This window comes from Lissotriton helveticus, chromosome 3_2 (genome assembly GCF_964261635.1).
Source record: "Lissotriton helveticus chromosome 3_2, aLisHel1.1, whole genome shotgun sequence".
Lineage (NCBI taxonomy): Eukaryota > Metazoa > Chordata > Amphibia > Caudata > Salamandridae > Lissotriton > Lissotriton helveticus.
In genome coordinates, this window is record NC_136062.1 from 384,652,754 (window position 1) to 384,671,126 (window position 18,373).

Consider the following 18,373-nt stretch of genomic DNA (forward strand, 5'->3'; position numbering starts at 1 on the left):
TAAGCTAAAGAAGCTAATGAAAGATGTGTACGACAGGGGCCTCACTGTTCCTCACATCAGGAAATACTACTGGGCATCTCAGCTCATCAACGTTAATGGATGGGCGTTTTCCCCCATTAAAGGAACCAGCATATAGGGTAGATTTCTGACCTTTGGAAATAATAGCTACCTTGCCGATCTATACCGAAAGGTGAAAGTTAGCCCGCTCCTCCCGTTACATGCCTGAACAGTTATGGATGTTTGGCACAGAGCAACCAAAATGACCAGGTGGGCAGACAAACTTACTGCACAAACTCCTCTCTGCGAGGGTGGCCGATTGGGTGAGGTGACGAGGCTCGCAGGCTTCCAGAAGTGGAGTCTTATAGGTATTGACCACTTGGGGGATGTCTGGAAGAATGGGAAGAGGTTTAATTTCGACACACTGCAGGGACAATTCCAAATGGGTAGAGGGGGAATTTGTGCACTATCGATAGCTGCGTCATGAGCTTCATTGTCACCTGCAAGGGGGGTACCAGATTCCAGAATACTCACCACTCGAGGGACGCCTGCTCTTAGACCCTATGATAAGGCCATCTCTTTCACCTATCAGAAATCAATCAACAATACCCCGGATTGTTAGGGCTCACTGAGGGAGGCTTGGGAGTCCAATGAAGGCCTCTCACTGGGCTGAAGCATTGCAGACACACCAAGAACTAGCTATAACAGCACGGTTTCGGCTGATTCAGTTCTGTATCCTCCATAGATCCTATGCATCCCGAATAGCTTACGTTCGGAGGGGCACCTGACTTACGAATGCGTACGGGGATGTGGGGAGGTAGGGTCTTTCTTCCACATACTCTGGTCGTGCCAATGGATACAATTGTACCGGACTGGTATAACGCATGTGATGGCACAGGTGGTGGGCAAGAGTGTCCAGCTTGATCAAAGGTGGCTTATCCTGGGGGTGACTGGAGAAACAACGTGGCCGCTGAGGGCCAAGATCTGACTGGCCCTTGCGGGTGGGGTAGCCAAGAGAACCATTGCCCGAGCATGGGGAGCAGGGACTGACCCTACTCTGACAGCCTGGAAAAGAGACCTAGATTGGTGTTGTGGGGCGGAGCCTGTTATCTACCAGAGCCGGGGATGCCCTCATAAATGGGAGAAAATCTGGAGCGCATGGGCCTATTATAGAGAACTTTGATGTGAGCCCTGTGAACTGATATGTGTTAATGTGGCAGACAGGATGATAGGATTTGCGGTAGGGGAGGGTGGATGTATCATGGTGGGGTGTAGGGGGGTGGAAATCACAGATGCAATGCATTTTAGGAACTGTGAACTGGTGTTGGCTCTCACTCCTTAAAGGCTACTTGTATATGGGTATTGAACTGAAGCCGTTCTAGGTTTAAAAAAAGATTATAAAAAAACTACCATCTTTTCTGTATGTGTAGCTGCCTGAGGTGGGGTGTGTTGTGGGTTCATCAGGGAAGGCTAAGGAGGAGTCTGGCGGCAGCGTTGTGCGTGGTCTGAAATCTCTGTAGGTGTGCAGACATTTCTACATTGAGAGCGTTGCCATAGTCCAGGTACGAAGGTGATGATGGCCAGTGCCACGGTGTGTCTCCTGTGTAGGGGTATTCACTTGATCTTACGTAGCATGCGTAGAGTGAGGTAGCAGGGGGAGGAGACTACGCTGATCTGCAATTTTATGGTGAGCTTGTCATCAATGACAATACAGAAGTTTCTGGAATGGTCGGAGGGAATGTGTGCAGGTCTTGGGTCTCATGGACACCAGAGTCTTTCAATGCATTGCTGCTATAAACGAAGAACAGTACTTTCGTCTTGTCTGTGTTCAGCTGAAGGAAGTGGTTCTTCATCCAGTCAGAGGCGCTGGTCATGCATCTGTGGAAGTTGGTTCTGGTGGTGGTAGGGTCGTCAGTGAGTAAAGGGAGGAGTTGGGTGTTGTCTGCGTATTAAACTATGTTCAGGCCATGGGGTCAGATTATGTTCGCGAGCAGGGCCACATATGCGTTGAAGAGCTTGGGGCTGATGGATGAACCCTGGGGCACACTGCAGGTGATCTCCTCTGGTTTGTAGGTGGCAGTTGGAACCTCTTGGTACAAAAAGGGTATAGCACCGTCTAATTTGACTTACATAAACTTGCATGGATTTGTCACTCACACCACATGCATAGCAATCCTTAACTTTTTCTTCTATAAGGGAGTCACTGTTGGGGAACCAAAATTCAGATCTGACTTTACTCTTGTTACACTCCCTCGTAAGCTAGGTTAATCATTTGCTCTTTCGCTCTAGAGTGGATCGAGTTTCCCCATCTCTGAAAACCAAATCCTCACTAATATTCAATTCATTTCTTACATTACAATACAGTTGCTGGTCTAAACCTCCACTTTTCTCTTCCCATCCTTGTACTATTGTCTTCTTTACATGGCTAACACAGCTAATGACAATACAGATACCTCTGAGTCCATGTTTACATGGTTTAGGTCTATAGGCATCCTTGAAAGGAAATCAGCTGCTTTATTCCTCTCCTCTTGAGCATATCCCATTGTATACTAGAGACCCATTTAGCAATTCTAGGAGTGTTTTCCAAAAGGTATGCAGAAAATAGGGAGACCAATAGCTCAGAATCGGTTCTCAGATCAAATGGTAATCCCCCACCAAAGGTAAAACTTGTAATGATGGCTTGCACAATAGCAAGCGAAGGCCTCTTTTTCAATCAGAGAGTAGTTCTTTTCACGGTCACAAAGGGTTCTAGAAGTAAGCGCTATGATCCTTTCAGAACCCTCACACATTTAAGTAAGTGGCACCAAGCCCTTTGTTGTTATCAGTGGTAAGAAAAGTTATATATTTCTGGTATCAAATTTACCTATGCTACGTGCATTGATAATGGTATCTTACCAAATGACAAAGTTTGTGCTGAACTCCACTCAAACTGTACTTTCTTTTGTTTAATATGTCTTTCGCATGGGCTGCACTAAATCTGAAAATTCTTTACAAACTACCCCAATAAGGATTTAACTTCCTCCTTTTTTACAGGGAGGAGGGGCATATTTTACAGCATGAATGAGGCCTATTTTAGGTTTAATACCTTCACAGGAAATGGTATGCACCAAGTAATCAACAGAGGCAACTCCAATCTTGCACATCTTGCACATGTTTATCTCTATAGTAAGACCAGCATCAAAGTCTACTAAGAACCTTGCTTAGGTTAACATTATGCTCCTGTTCTTTAGACCCATATCTCAAAATGGCATCCTGGAAACACATGACCTTACTTAGAACTTGTAAAATGTGCTGCATTGTCCTCAGTAATGCTGTGGCAGCTGTAGCCAATCCAAACAGCGTTCTTAAATACATGTATGTGCCAAAAGGGTTGGTGAATGAGGTCAAAGGTTGCGTTCCGGGTGCAGTGAAATATGGTGGTATTCACTAAAATACTTAGCCTCATGTATTAAGTTGAACGCCTCATTTTTCCCCCGCAGTGGCAACCGGTCCATCTTGATACTGGCATTTAGATACCTTAAAATCGATGCAAACTAATGGCCTTACTCCCATTCTTGGGGGCAAGAATAATGGGAGAGTAACCATTTTGCACACTCAACCGTTTTATTACCCCTGGTTTAATAAGTTTGTCTATTTCCACCTTTCATGATCTCTCGTGAGTAAAGGAACGGATCTTGTTTTATGTACCACAGGACTTGCAGAATTGTATTATTTAATTTTATGCACAATTCCCTTGAATAAGGTGATATTGTCAGAAAACACTTCTACATATTTATCATAAACGTTTTTCCTGCTATGGACCTGTACAACAATAACTGCTCAGGATTGTGAAGGTCCAATTTGATTGCTAGGTCCTTTTGATGGTGCCATCCAAATAAATTCGGTCCGCCTGTAGTGACATACTTTACCCACAGTGTGTCTTTGAAAGAGATTTGCTTTTTAACCATCCCCTCATGGAGAATAGGATCCTAATTGTATCTCCCTGCCCTGATATCTGGAGATTCCAGGACATAACCTACAATTCCCATTTTCTCATGAAAAGTCTTACCATCAATAAAAGTGTACAGGGAAAATGAATCTGCAAATACAGATGTTCTTATCCCATAACACATCACATCACACGTGGGAAACACAGACTTCTGATTCATCTCCACTGATTTGGAAGGTACACTACACTGCTCTTTATTAGAACACTTCTCTTGTTGGTCTTATGGTGTGATAGAATGGTCAAATGGACCATTCTACCACACCATAAGACCATTAAATTCAAACTAATTTCTGCCAAAATGATAAAAAACAAGCTGATCTGTTTTTCTAGAACGGTGGTCTATGGTGCTCTCTTGATTCCCCATTTATTTGTTTCCTAAAAACTAATTAGTGACATTGTAATTGTGTGTGTGTGCTGTGCATAAGAGAATGAATGTTAAATGTTGATCAACTTGGAATGGTAGGTTGGTTTTTTTATTAATTTTTTCTACTAATTGTTGTGCCACTCAGTTTTGTTTTATGAAAATTTCGTTTTTATGAATAGTTGTCCCTGTATTGTTTGTGTTTTGAATTTTGTCAAACTTTTGGTAAACTTTGAACCATTTGATTCTCTTCAAAAAATTGATTGCAAAAATAAAATTGATTCAAGCTGTGAACTGTGGCACTGTCCCGCACTTAGTTTAATTCTTTGCACGTAGGCAATTTCACAAAAATAGAGATTACAGTACTGGCTTTCTGGTTGTTTAGTTGCTCCTGTATATGCGCCATGAAGTCATTTAATTTACATTGTCACACCGGGTAAAAATCCATCAGTAAAAGCAATAAAAACACATTTATAATATAAATATTCATATCCATTTAAAATAGATGTGGATCAGAGAACTAATGTTCAATTAGTCCTTTTAACCTGGACGTAGAACACTACATGATTTATAAAAAATGTAGCTTAGTGTTTTCTACAAGCACTTAAAAACACATTGGTGCCATAGATATCTTACTATCACTTTTTAGGTCTCGCCTGGCGACCGCAGCGCGAAAGTGCTGTCACCAGCGAGATCTATGGTCACGGACTTGGAGGTCGTGAACGCACCCGGAAAGACACGCGAGGTGCACCTCCGTCTCCCTACCGTCCTCAGCAGGCTCCAGATTGCGGAGCACTACCCCATGAGCGCGTGTTTGATTTCTCGAGAAACATGATTTCCAGGCAGATCTCTTTAGGCAAAAGAACTACTGTTTTCAACATTTTTTGTAATAAAGAGTTCCTGAAAAACAAACTCTCACTATAACAAGTAACTGAGTGACTGCATAGTATTTCATTCGATAGGAACTCAAATGAAGTTTATAACAATCTTGAAGTCCAAACATTTCCCAAGCTTGGACTGTGCGCAGTGTTGCTACAGATACGCCCAGACTGGTATTACCCACGGGAGCACAGAACAAGGAATGCCTCTTAACAGAGTGTTCATATAGAACAAAAAGGAACAACCACATTGATATTGCGGGGCCAACACTTCAGCCAAGTAACAGACGTCTCTAGGCACAGCGCGCTTTGCACGTCCAACAAGCCTCACTTACCGGCTCTTGTGGGGACTCTGCAGAAACACGCGGGCTCCGTTTTACTCACAGGAGCCCCGCCAAAAATCTAGCTTTGGACGCACCATGCAGCATTCACGAAGGCGGGGTGGGATCCTGCCAGACTTACTGTACTTTTTTTGGCCTTGGGCGCTTTGGCGGCCCCCTTTCTGGGCCGCACGAGACCCGCTGCAATCAGTAAACTCCGGCAGCTTCTGAAGTCCGCACGCGCAGCCACTGGGCACGAGCTGCAGGACACGTGAAAGTTACAGGTACCGACCAGGCGGGCAGCCCTCGCCCTCCCAGGTCTCCTCCCCGGCCGTGGAGCTGCTTTCTGGTTTCAAAATTGTCTTGGGTGCGAGGGGAAAACCCCCTCAAACTCTTATGACGAACGGGCTCGCTCGTTACACATCACTCATCCAGAACGTTTGTCCCACCACCACAAATGGCACCGGCAGCGGTCACTGGACAGGCCCAGCTTTTGGCAATCTTTCTGTTAAAGGAAACTTGCTTGTGTGGAAGACATTTATGAATTTGTGGCGGCCTTCTTTTGGAACAACCTCCTCGCCATCCTTAAACTCCTCTTAAATACCCCTAAAGACACAGCTGTTTTCATAACTGTGTACCATTGTTAATTTCTTAGGGACGCGGTTTGATGATCGAGCACTCTATAACAAATAAAATAAAAAGTACAAAAATGCCTGCAACTGTAGCACTACAAGTTATTTTCACTAGTTAGCAAATGAGGAGTCTTGCAACTAGTAAAAAAAAACAGCACTTTCACGTGCTGATAATACAAAAGCGATATAAAGGAAGCTGAACGCACCCAGTAGAAAGACGACTAACCTAAACTGATTAATAGTCTGCAAATCTGTTTTTTAAAAATTAGCTCAATAATGAGGACAGAAGTAGCACAGGTATTGTGTGTTCTTACTACCCTCTTGTGGTCCACTGTTGTAGATTATTCATCCTTGTATTTTGATTACGCCACATGCTGAAGTAACATTTTAGGAAGAGTATTAATTGCCATGGTAACATGTTACTTAAATTACTTTTATATCGCGCTTTCTACCGCAGGACGAGGCGTTAGCAGTACACGGCTGCATAGTAATAGCTGCATCAATACCTGTTCAAAAACAAGCATTTGCAATGCAATAGGTCTCGCATTTACGTGAGTTTAAGCTATTGGCATTGTAAATGACAATGCGTTATGTTTACGTTGCAAAAAAAAAAAAAAACATAAATAAAAGGCATTGTGGTTTAGAATGCCAATAGCTCAAACTCGTGTAAATGCGAGACCTGTTGCATTGCAAATGCTTGTTTTATAAAGATACTGGGAGAAGGAAAAGCCAGGTAAATATCCTACTTTATAAATCAGCTGTTCTTATGCTCCGACCTGCCTTTAACCTAGGCTGTTAGAACTCAAAACATAATGATTTATTATAGTTGAGCAGCTACGTCATTTCTTTATTACTGGTGATTAGAAACAACAGCAGTAATAAGGAAATCAAACCCTGCTTTTATCAAAGTGATGTCAGGCTTCTCAATTGTTTGATTGATATATTATAGACAAACACACATACAAATCACTACAAAAGGTAAGTGCAATACTGGTTATGAAAAATACCCACATTTCCAAAACAAGCATTTACAATGCAATAGGTCTCCCAGCTTTAAAGTTTGAGCTATTGGCATTGTATATTACAATGTGTTACATTAACTTGTTATCAAACTCTGAATTGTTGTATAAAGATGATTTGCAAACTGTCAAATGTTGCTGAATAGTAAGCAACGTTGTGAATAATATTGTTTGCTAGTCATCCTTGGGTACCAGAGTACTTCACTTGAGGCAGCTCACTACTCTGCACTCACTACTCTGCACTCACTACTCTGCACTCACTACTCTGCACTCACTACTCACTACTCTGCACTCACTACTCTGCACTCACTACTCTGCACTCACTACTCACTACTCTGCACTCACTACTCACTACTCTGCACACAGTAAATCTTAGGGCAGAGGGCCGCTTACAACAGAGCTCAGGGCAGTGTAAGATCTCACAGGTTGTAAGTGAGGTATAACAGACGGTCACAATATAGTAATCTCTCTAAAAGAAATCCATTTATCTGTGTTTCCGCTTTCCTCTGGACTCAACACAAAGAATGGATTGCATTGTCTATGTGAACTGCAATGCTGTAGTGGTTCAATGTTCTACAATGTGGGCTAATTCCAAACTTTTCTTACCTCCTCTTTGGTGAAATTTTTATCAGTCCCCAGCAGATACGGGGTTATAAAGCTCTCTCCTGGTCGCAGCTGCGTCATGAAGCCATGGAAACAGAGGTAGCAAGCCAGGAACTTCCAGCGCTTGCTTTGTTGGGTGATTCCCATGGTACAGTAATTTGGCCTGTGCTGTCATCTGTGTACACTAATGCTCATGTGAGCGTATGTTTGGGGCCACTTGTGGCAATGAGCGCAATATGCAGTGACGGCCTGAGGAGTGGCTTGCTATACAGTTAGCCAGGAAAATTACATTTCTGGAATTATTACCCATTGTGATCTCACTGCAAATATAAATGCTTCACTTCTCGGCTCAAAGTATGGTATTGGTCTCACATCATGTAAGTGGCTGACACCTTTAGTAATCAGAGACATTCTTAGTATTTTGAGGACTAAAAGGGGTGCCTGATTTGTGTGCTGGGAGCACAACTTTGGCACTCACGGAGACCACACCTCACAAGCCTTCCGGGTCTGGCAGTGTTAAAGAAAAAGATGAATGCCCACTTCTTCAAGGAAGCTTTTCTAACCATGCTCGAAATGTATGGACTTCACCCTTCCCTTATTTCCCCCTGCGATTGATCCTAAATAACGAGAAGATCCCACAACTCCCAAGAAATGGCTTGGGCTACTCATGCTCTGCATCATTAGATGTTACAGTACTATGGAGTGACTCGGATCACAAGCCAGTGCTTTACAATATAAGTAAATAATATAGCTGATAATATATAGCTAACAGAAAACGGAAAGAATCCACGGACGGAATACACGGAGGCCGCCCCGGAAGTCAGGCACGGTCGCCTGTGACGGGGGCGGGGCCACGTCCAGACCGGAAGAGGAGGCAGGCGGAGTCGATGCGTCTCGCGGCCCGGGGCTCCTGTGAGCGGTGTGGAGACCCGGGGCCGCGCTAGCAGGAGGTTGGGCGCCGCGTGCTGAGAGAAGAGTCCCCGACATTGCCCAGGTAAGTTTCAAAAGGCTGGGGGGGCGGGGGGGCCTCGGCGCACTCGTGTGTGTGTGTATGCATGGGAGAGTGTGAAGGCTGGGGGGGCCTCGGCGCACTCGTGTGTGTGTGTATGCATGGGAGAGTGTGTGTCTCTGTATGTATGTATGTATGTATGTATGTGCGTGCGTGCATGGGTGCTCGTGTGTGTGTCTGTGTCTGTGTGAATGCGCATGCGTGTGGGAGCTTCCCAGGAGACAGCAGCTGGCCACAGCGCTCGTTCGCGTGCGCGTGGCCAGCTCTAATCGCCTCCTCGGAGACAAAATGCGCGCGGCCAGTACTGTCTCCTGGGGAGCACAGTCAGTGACAAAAGATCTCCTGGCGGACACAGCGCTGACGCGCTGTTAAACGCCAGGAGACCTAACCACTGAAATTCGCCAGTTATTGTCAATGTAAGAAATTGGATTATTTGGAGGGGGTTGGTGAATGCCTACTATAAGGGATAAATGCAAAACCAACAGGGATAATCACAACCGCAGTCAGGATGAACTGTAAAAGTCACTAAATTAATCTGAGCTCAACCACTTGGTAGCTATGTCAGAATAGCTAGGATTAATTTAGGACAATGTGTAAAGTCATTTATGGAGTACCACAGCAGGTATAAAGTCAAAATGTCAAACAAAAAACCCACACTTAATTATAAAAACAATGGAATTTAATGAACAAAAAGAATAACGCGGCTATAATAGTCAATGGTTGAAGTAGACTGGAGTCTGGGCAGAATTTGTAGCGACGAAGCATGGGTCGGATACACCAACCAGGTCCACCATGGTCAAAGATTTTAACCTTCTGACTTATTCCTTTAAGTTGCAATACAATATAGTAGTACACTTCAATAGCACACTCAGAATCTCAGGAGAGGCACTTAGAGAATCACAAGATGGCAAGCAGAAGTCACTAGTCATTTTGGAAACCAGCATAAACCAACGGCGGACCCAAACAGCTGCACCTTACCGCTAAGTTCCTTTTGTTAGTGTTAGAATGTAGAATTTTAAAGGTGTGCACATGAGACTCCTGTACCTGCTGCTGTTGGTTGCAGACTGCTGTTGGTTGCAGACTGCAAAGCAGATGAGATACTGGATGTTCGTGGAGCAGTACACCACCATGCCGCCTTTCCTGATAAAAGACTGACCAGTTCCTTCAGAAGAAGAATTTCTTTATTTCAATGACATTAAAAATATAGACTCCAGCCAATGTGTTTCGTTCAATGGAGATTGAACATCAGGGCGATTTCTTAGAATAATCGTGGTTGAAGGCAGATCAGATTGTTTTGGCGATGCCTCCTGTCTCAGCCTCCCTGATAAGGGCCTGGTATATGTACCTTTAGCGAGAGTCTTCAGCATCTGCTTATTGTACAAATACCAGGCCCTTATAAGGGAGGCCGAGACGCATCGCCAAGAACATCTGATTATATACCTTAACCCACAATTCCACATAATACGTCCGTATCCTGCAAGAACTGGTCAGTCTTGTTATCCGGAAAGCCAGCTTGGTGGTGCACCGCTCCACGAACATCTACTAATCATTTTGGAACTCCCAGTAAAAAGACTCTTTGCAGCTTGTTGTCATCCTGTAGCCACACAGGATGTGCAACCAAATGACCCTTGGAGTCTACTACTTTGTTCTGGGAAAGAGAGGGCACTAGGCCAGTCCTTCATGGCTCCTCTCAGGAGATAGCAAGTCCAATCCTCTTCTGATCTTCAATAGGTGCAGAAAGTGTTCAGATGTAGGTGCCTGAAGGAGCTCCAAAAATGCTGGATCCAGCAAAAGTGTGGGGAGTCTCCTGGGCATGCCACAACCAATGAGGTAAGAGTTCCCAGGGTCAACGTTAGCCATGTTTTAAGTAGTGCTTATTTGGCCTTCAGCATCCATCCTTAAAGGCCTACTTAGTTTAATTTACTTATTGCACAATAAATCAAGCCTGGTCCTTTGGTTTTAATTTTGCATAAAACATCAGTCCTATCACCCAACATAACGAGCCCAAATGAACCAATTTTGGGCTATAATCTTCATTGTTGGCTTATCAACAACGCAGTCATCCATCGGATGTATGGCATTACAGGCGGAAAAACAATATAACCCTTTTGAAAGGGTCCAACATGGATTTAAAAGCACAAACATTTTTTTATCTTAAGGGTTTATCCAAGGCCTTAATACCAAAAAACATTGCTTATTACAGTAGTCTGAGATTAAGAAAAATAAAGAAAAGAAAAACTGTATACAGTGTTAAATACAGTATAATGACAGTCCACACTTTCACAATGAATTGGTGAACCTTGATGCTTGCCATAACTTTTCATAGTACACTTACCAGACCTATGGCATTGGACATAAACGTTCCTAAAAACCCAATCAAGAATGAAGCCTTAATAGTTAGATTGTCACTGGAAAAACTCAAGCCTACAGAATTGGGCATTAGCTTCGACACAAGGCAACCCTCAAGCATACAGTCAGAAAATGAGACAAAATTACAACCAACACAAAAAAAAACCTCTTTTAAGAGGTTAATAAGATGTACGCAAGTACAAATATCCCACCTTCAGGGTTTGTTGCAAAGGGGGGGTGGGAGGACGACAACCCCTTAACTTCAATAGGCTTTATCACAGTACACTAATCCATCCTTAAATTATGTTCAGTTTTACATATGATTTTCAAAGTAAACAAGTCCGCGCAACTAGTTTTGTTGTAAATTAGCATAACAACGTTTAAACCTATTGCATCGACATAACTTTCAATAACCCTATCAGGCCTATAGGCGATCACTGGGTTGCTACCAATTCTACCTCAGGCCGTATTCTGCATAGACCTTACAACAAGGCAACTTTGTATACAGTCAAATTTACAAACCTGTTCAAAAATCAGTTAGCAAAACAAACTCTTGTTAATCACTTAACCGCGGCGGTAATTCTACCAGGGTGCGGCGGTCCCTTCGGAGTGGGCGGGACCGCGTCGGCCAACGGACGTGCGCAGCACTACGGAGTTAGTGTTCGCGACGGCTGTTGGCCGACGAACACAGCGAAGGGGTTAAGACATTATAGGAAGAATTGAACATGGTGAAAATCTATCCCCCAAGTTTAGTAACGGAGAGCAACCAACACTAAAAACCCTTGCCTACTACAGTGATGAGAGAAAGTCCCTGTAACATAATACCACACTACAAGTTTTAAAACCGTGTTACCAACCCACCTTTAAAAAGGTCTATAGGCCTGAACACAAGCTTTTCACAAGAAAAGAAGCATACAGCATTTCTTACAACTTTTTATAATCAACAGACCAGCCCTGTAGCTTTGTTCAATAATGTGTCACCATATCCAACTGTGTCCTGTTTTATGCGTAGGCTTCCATACAACACAGAAATGCAATACATGTACTCTTTCAACGGAAGCACACAACTTCTACCCAATCAAAATCTGTACACACGAGTCTCAACATTTAGATGGAGCCAAAAAAGCCATCTCTGAACTCAACCTTAAAGTTGTTTTTTGTGTGCTAGCACTAGGAATAATCGCTGCACTGCCACTCCAGACTTAAGAGTAGTAAAACACCAAAACCCAAAAGGTGTGTTGCCTACACGGCACAAGAAACCATTTACTGCTTTCAAAAATATTGAGAACTCCATCTTACCTGTTAGGTTGCTACTTAAATATTAAGAAGCCCGCAGAAAATCTGTTCCATCGCCCAGAGGGTAAGGTGGAAATCTATACCAAACCTACACCTTCTTCTAGGAAGCCAAAGTAAGGGATACAACACCAATGGAAATCCTATTAACTTCACTTTGGGCATTAAGCCAGAATTGGCTGCTGCTACTACTATCTTGTAAAGTAGTTCATTCAAATAGTGCATAATACGAGTATGCTTAGTTTCAACTGACTAGTAACATAGTTAAGCCACTATTGCAAATGGGGGAATTTTATGGTCTTTTTTTTTTAGAATTTAAACAGATTTCAAGCAAACCCTAGTTAGCAATTGGCAAAAACCTTTATTTCATACAGAATTTGATTTCCTATCTTTTGCAAGTAGAACGTCTACTCTGACCCTCTTTGCATGCCTTTCACATTGTAGGCTGTTTAAAGTCTCTTGTGCGCCAGTGATGTGCTGGATCCCCTTAAGACCCATTCCTTTTCCACAATGCACTCATGCGCCTTAATGGCTTATACCCTTTGGGGGGTTTCTTCATCTCTGGCCTGACCACCTGGTTGAGGACTTGCACACAATGGCATTCCTCCAACTATATATTTTTGGTCTCCTTCATGATTCTGGCTCACTTATCGGAGTTCCTCTCGTCATTGATTTCCCCTGCAGAACAGGATCAAATTCCACTGCAGTCTTCAAATGAACTGACCTTTCATGATGGTGAACCTGTTCTTATACACAATCACAGCAGTATAGTTAGAACTGTTTGTTGATAAAGAGTGCAGTACAAAAATGGTATCTACAGTGAAAATATTAAAATAGGAAGACAATCATTTATATTCCACTAAGCAAACGGTTTCATTACTAAGCAAATCTTAAACAAAGGAACATTCTACATCTGTAAGCGACTTGATGTTCAAACAGGGCATCATGCAAATTTTTAGTAGGACAGCTTGGATATAAAAAAAATGCTTTTATTAAAAGCTGTACTGCGGCATTACCTGATCAGTTTGCTAGAATCAAAATGTTCCAGGGGCAAGGAATTATTAGAACATAAGCAGACCCCATCAATGTCACTCCTCGCCAGCTGACTAAGAATGTTGTCACGTGAGAAGAGGCAGCCAAGATCGCTAGGTCATAAAAGGATTGACCAGACTAGAAAGAACTGGAAGACGATCTGGGGTAGTCACAAGAAGCAGGAGAGGGAGCATAACATGCGTTTTACATTACAACTATTATGGCATGACCCTTAAAAAACTACTAGGAATACTTTAAAAGCATAATAAAAAAAATATAAACATAAATATATATATATATATATATTTTTAAAGAGTATAACAGGTAGCGTGGAATATGCAGGTGCACAATATAATACCCGTTTTACGAACAACTGTCCTATCACCAAGATGCAACACCGACTGTCTATCTAGATCGACAATACCTCCCCAACTCTGCAGGCTGATTCTTCCTGTTGTCAACATCAGCAGAATTATTCCTTTCCGACTTTATTTTACAATTCTTGCATATTCCATCTTACCCACATCTATATATTTTCCAATTTCACATTCTTTGTTACTTCGACCATCTATAAAGGCTCTGAGAATTTGGGAGAGTTCGCCCAATTACACTGCCAATCATTAGACAGCTACAACAACATTTACCCATCAGGACCATTTCTAATACAATTCATGCAGTTCCACATCTACAACTTAAATCTCTCCAACACTATTCCTTTATTAGCAAGCCAGCCTGGTGACAGCCAAGTACCAGCAGGTCTAACCTTTGGTGACTGGCAAGGAGAGATCATTAACAGTATCTAGTGGTGCAGTAAGCCCATAACATTTCTTGAACTTAACAGACGAGTAATTCAATTGCAAAAGAGGAGCGGGGAATGCGGTCAAGCACAATTGCACCTATCCTTAGTACTTCTTTGTATAAATTTTAGGTGCCACGGACCGGAGATTCAAAAGCCCCTAAATCTCCTAAGACAAAGGTGTCTTCCTTTCAAAATACAGCACACAATGGCCCAGCACACTAATTGTGATTATACCTCACATTTTCAACAGTCATAACAGTTATATACAGTGATTATTCCAAATCGATGATAATAATTCAGTGGATTTGTTTGCAGTGCATTCTTGATTTCTTTTTTCTTCAAATAAAAGACCGTAGCCAACTCGTTTCGTCCTTCACGGACTTCTTCAGAGCAGAAAATGTACTTGTTTTTAACTTTGACAGATATTTTTAGTATCTCCCCAATGGGATCCAGCTTGATTTCAGATTGCCTTAAGAGTGTTTCTTTCTTTTATATTCAAGATAGCGGTGGTGAGATACTGAGACTCTTGCACCGGAAGATCAGTCCCGATTGATAGTTCTCATTCCCCAGTGCATTCAAAAATAGGTTTGGGCCGGCTCCATGGCGTGGCATCTTTCGCGGTCGGGCGTCCTTGGACCACGAAGGACGCCACGCCATGGAGCCAGCCCAAACCTGTTTTTTAGTGCACTGGGGAATGATAACTATCAATCAGGACTGATCTTCTGGTGCAAGAGTCTCTCACCACAGCTATCTTGTATATAAAAGAAAGAAACACTCTTAAGGCAATCTGAAATCAAGCTGGATCCCATTGGGGAGATACCGAAAATATCTGTCAAAGTTAAAAACAAGTACATTTTCTGCCCTGAAGAACAAAACGCGTTGGGTACGGTCTTATTTGAAGAAAAAATAATGAATGCACTGCAAACAACTCCACTGAATTGTTATCATCGATTTGGAATAATCACTGTATACAACTGTTGAAAAATTAAGGTATAATCACAATTAGTGTGCTGGGCCATTGTGTGCTGTATTTTGAGAGACGAGTAATCCCATTAACCTGATCGAACCATTTAGCACATAAGATATTCGCCCCAGGGTAGTATAAAGCCACGAGATTTCACATTTCTTGCAGAAAAGGCCATGTCCTCCAAGATAGATTGTACAGTTATGTGCAACCCGCTCTTGTGAACGCCTTCATCCATAAAAAATATCCGCTACTATTTATCAGAGTTATAGTTGTAGCTTAAGACAAGCATGACTACGAACCTTACCACGTTAAGCTTAGCACATAAATTAACTTGATATTTACTCCTAAACCAACAATACTCCTTACCCATAGGCTCACATGGGCTAGATCAGGCTTCTCCCAACGAGTCGCTTGTGAGCTCCAGGTAGCTCTCCTATGCTCAGCCCAGCCAACTAAGTTATAAGATGTTGCTTGCCTGAATACATGTAGAAAAAAATTAGGCTGCGTTCGAGACATGTGCATTTTCAGAACTCAAACAGATGTTCAAAAGCTAACATCGAGTGAATATCTGTGGCGTTTGGGAGATTTATTACTAATATTACCTTCATGTAAGGGGCAATAGAACTATAGCGGTTATGCATTACCCAGGTGGAGGCCTTCCATTTTGACAAAGCCTGTTTTACATTACTGTTGGCAGCCCTGTCTAATGCGCCGAGATGATCACAGGTGCATATGAAGGCCACTAGTGTAATTGTGTCTGATGTGGCCACTGTTACAACAGTCATAAGATTAATAGCTAGGGGTGAGCTGAACATGAGTGCCCCTTATTACAGCAAAGGTTGGATACTCCTGGAATAGACAGATTGTTTTAACTAGTCAATTTAGTACATTTGCCTCCAAGAAGGGCAGAAGGGACTATAGTGAATTGGAAGATGCTGTGGGACGGTAAAGATAAAGAGGAGAAAAGAGTACAACCCGGTAATTACAACACAATTTTCTAGGGACCCTCAAAGGAGCCTTGCCGTACCAACTAGCAGCATTTCCTATGAAAACTGAACTTCTTATCAAGACCTCAAGAGCTTCATAAGCAGCCCAAGGATGGCCTAGTCACTAAGAGGTTTAGAGTCTTCATGGGCTGATAGCTCACCGATCAGCTAAAAGGCAGATTTTTTCTGAAACCAGCTAATTGACATTTGTTTTATTCACGTATGCTGCAGAAGTTTATACAATTAAACCAAGATAATATATCCAAGCACAGCCATGGCAGTGTTGTCAAGAGGGACAGAATTAGCTGAAGAGGAACGCTGGAGAAAGGAGAGACATTAGGTGAGTGCATGCTTGCTTGGTGCATATTTACGAATAAGACGCATCACAATCAAGATCGCCATTTGAGAATTAAGAAGGCAGTGTAAACTGCCAGGTGCTTTATGGAGGAACGCAAGCACAAGGAAGGCTAAATTACAAGTGGGAGAGCTGGAAAGATGACCATGCAGGAGTGAGGCTGACAGTGAGCTGGAAAAAGGACATGAGGAGGAAGGGTACATTGGCAGTGGAGGGGTGAAGATTAAGGGAAGAGCTGCAAGAGGGACAGAGTAATGGAGACTAGATGTATACAGGAGAACGAGTGAAAAACAATTAAGAGAAGCAGACTGATGAGTTGCCTATGCACGAGGGAGGTAGAATGAAGAAGGGAGCATGAGAATAAGTGATTAAGAGCACACAAGTAAGCAATCAGAATGAAATTAAATAAACTTGTAACACGCAAACAATTGCCCATAGGCGTCATTCTACTGGTAGCAGTGAGTCTTGGGAGAGAACAGAGACCGAAAAAGGTATAGGCGCCGAGCACTCCATTAAGGAGTAAAATGCCATTTTTTTTAAGGCCTTACAAAAAGGAACGTGAGCTTGATGACCAGAGATGGATTAAGGAAGAGAATTCCAGAGCTAGGATATGGCCACCTCAAAAGCTCCGACTCCCCATCTGATGATGGAAAGTGCCAATCTGAGGCAGCAGACTAATGTTTAAGAAAATGCACAGGAGGATAGGTCAGGCTGGCTAAGACATGCAGGCACCACAATAAACATGGCACTCAGCAGAAGCTATATGCTCACAACGTTATTATGAATCTTAAGCTTTATGTACATAAAAGGCTAGAGTTTCCTAAAATAATATGCTACGGATTGACTAAGTTCAGCTTTTTGGCCATATCGATTAGAACGGCCTCTGAAGGGTATCGTTCAGGAGTTTTTAAAGCAAAGTCAATGTACTTGCATTGGCTTCAATGTATCCCAGTGTAAAGGTTAATAAACATACTCCTCGGAACTAGCCCGATCACGCAAGAGTGACTGAGTGCCTTAAGGATAACCAGGGCATAACATGTATGTAGCCAGAGCATACAAGTTCTTTTTGCTTCCAAATGAGAGAATGTTCTTACAAGACATAGGTTCCTAGTGACAGAAACTATAGATCCAAGTTCCACAGACTCTTGTTAAGCAATTTCAAAATAAGAAATTAAACATTGTTAACTATTTTAATGGAATAAAGCCGCCCCTGGATCTCAGAGGGGCAGCTTTCTGTCCAGCCATCAGAAACGGTTGTAAAAAAGTGCAAAAAAGTACAATAACTACCTTTTTCTTCTCAAGGTTGCGTAGCTTCTTGTCTATGACTCCAAGAATCTGCTTCATGGCCTCTGTCTGGACACCGACTGTGCCACAGGGCAGCTGCCCCGGCACAGGCTGCTGAGCCAGAGAGGAAGAGCAAGCTGCAGCCTCACCGGACCCCGGCACAGCTGCCTTTGTGCTGCCTGTGACAGATGGCATCTAAATAGGGGGGAAAATAAGACATTATTCGAAGGTAGATCTATCAGCATGTAGATAACTTTTGAGGCCCAAGTAAATAGATGCCATGTCTCTGCAATTCCCCCTCCCTCCCCCCCTCCAACTCTGGTTAACAGAATACAACGGAACAGAACACAAACTACACACTTTTCTGACCCAGTACAGTGAGAGCGTCTTTGAAGGTCAGAGTACATAAGCGCCTTGGTCATACCCATTTACGAGCCAATTCAATGAAAAGGGACACAATATTGACACAGCAACACAAATACACTATGCAGTTGAATATAC

At 42.8% G+C, this 18,373-nt stretch overlaps 1 protein-coding gene across 14 annotated transcripts in view; it reads right to left on the minus strand.

Moving 5' to 3' along the window:
- The window catches only part of CAPRIN1 (cell cycle associated protein 1), a 568,063-nt gene that overhangs the window by 536,673 nt on the left and 13,017 nt on the right, over positions 1 to 18,373 (minus strand). For all 14 annotated transcript variants that reach the window (XR_013609671.1, XR_013609672.1, XR_013609670.1 and 11 more), the window contains exon 2: positions 17,876 to 18,067. Coding sequence is in view for 11 of the 14 variants with exons in the window: in XM_078684260.1 (XP_078540386.1) it covers positions 17,876 to 18,067 (192 nt within the window). In the remaining 3 variants the exon portion in view is untranslated. The remainder of the gene's footprint in view (positions 1 to 17,875; positions 18,068 to 18,373) is intronic.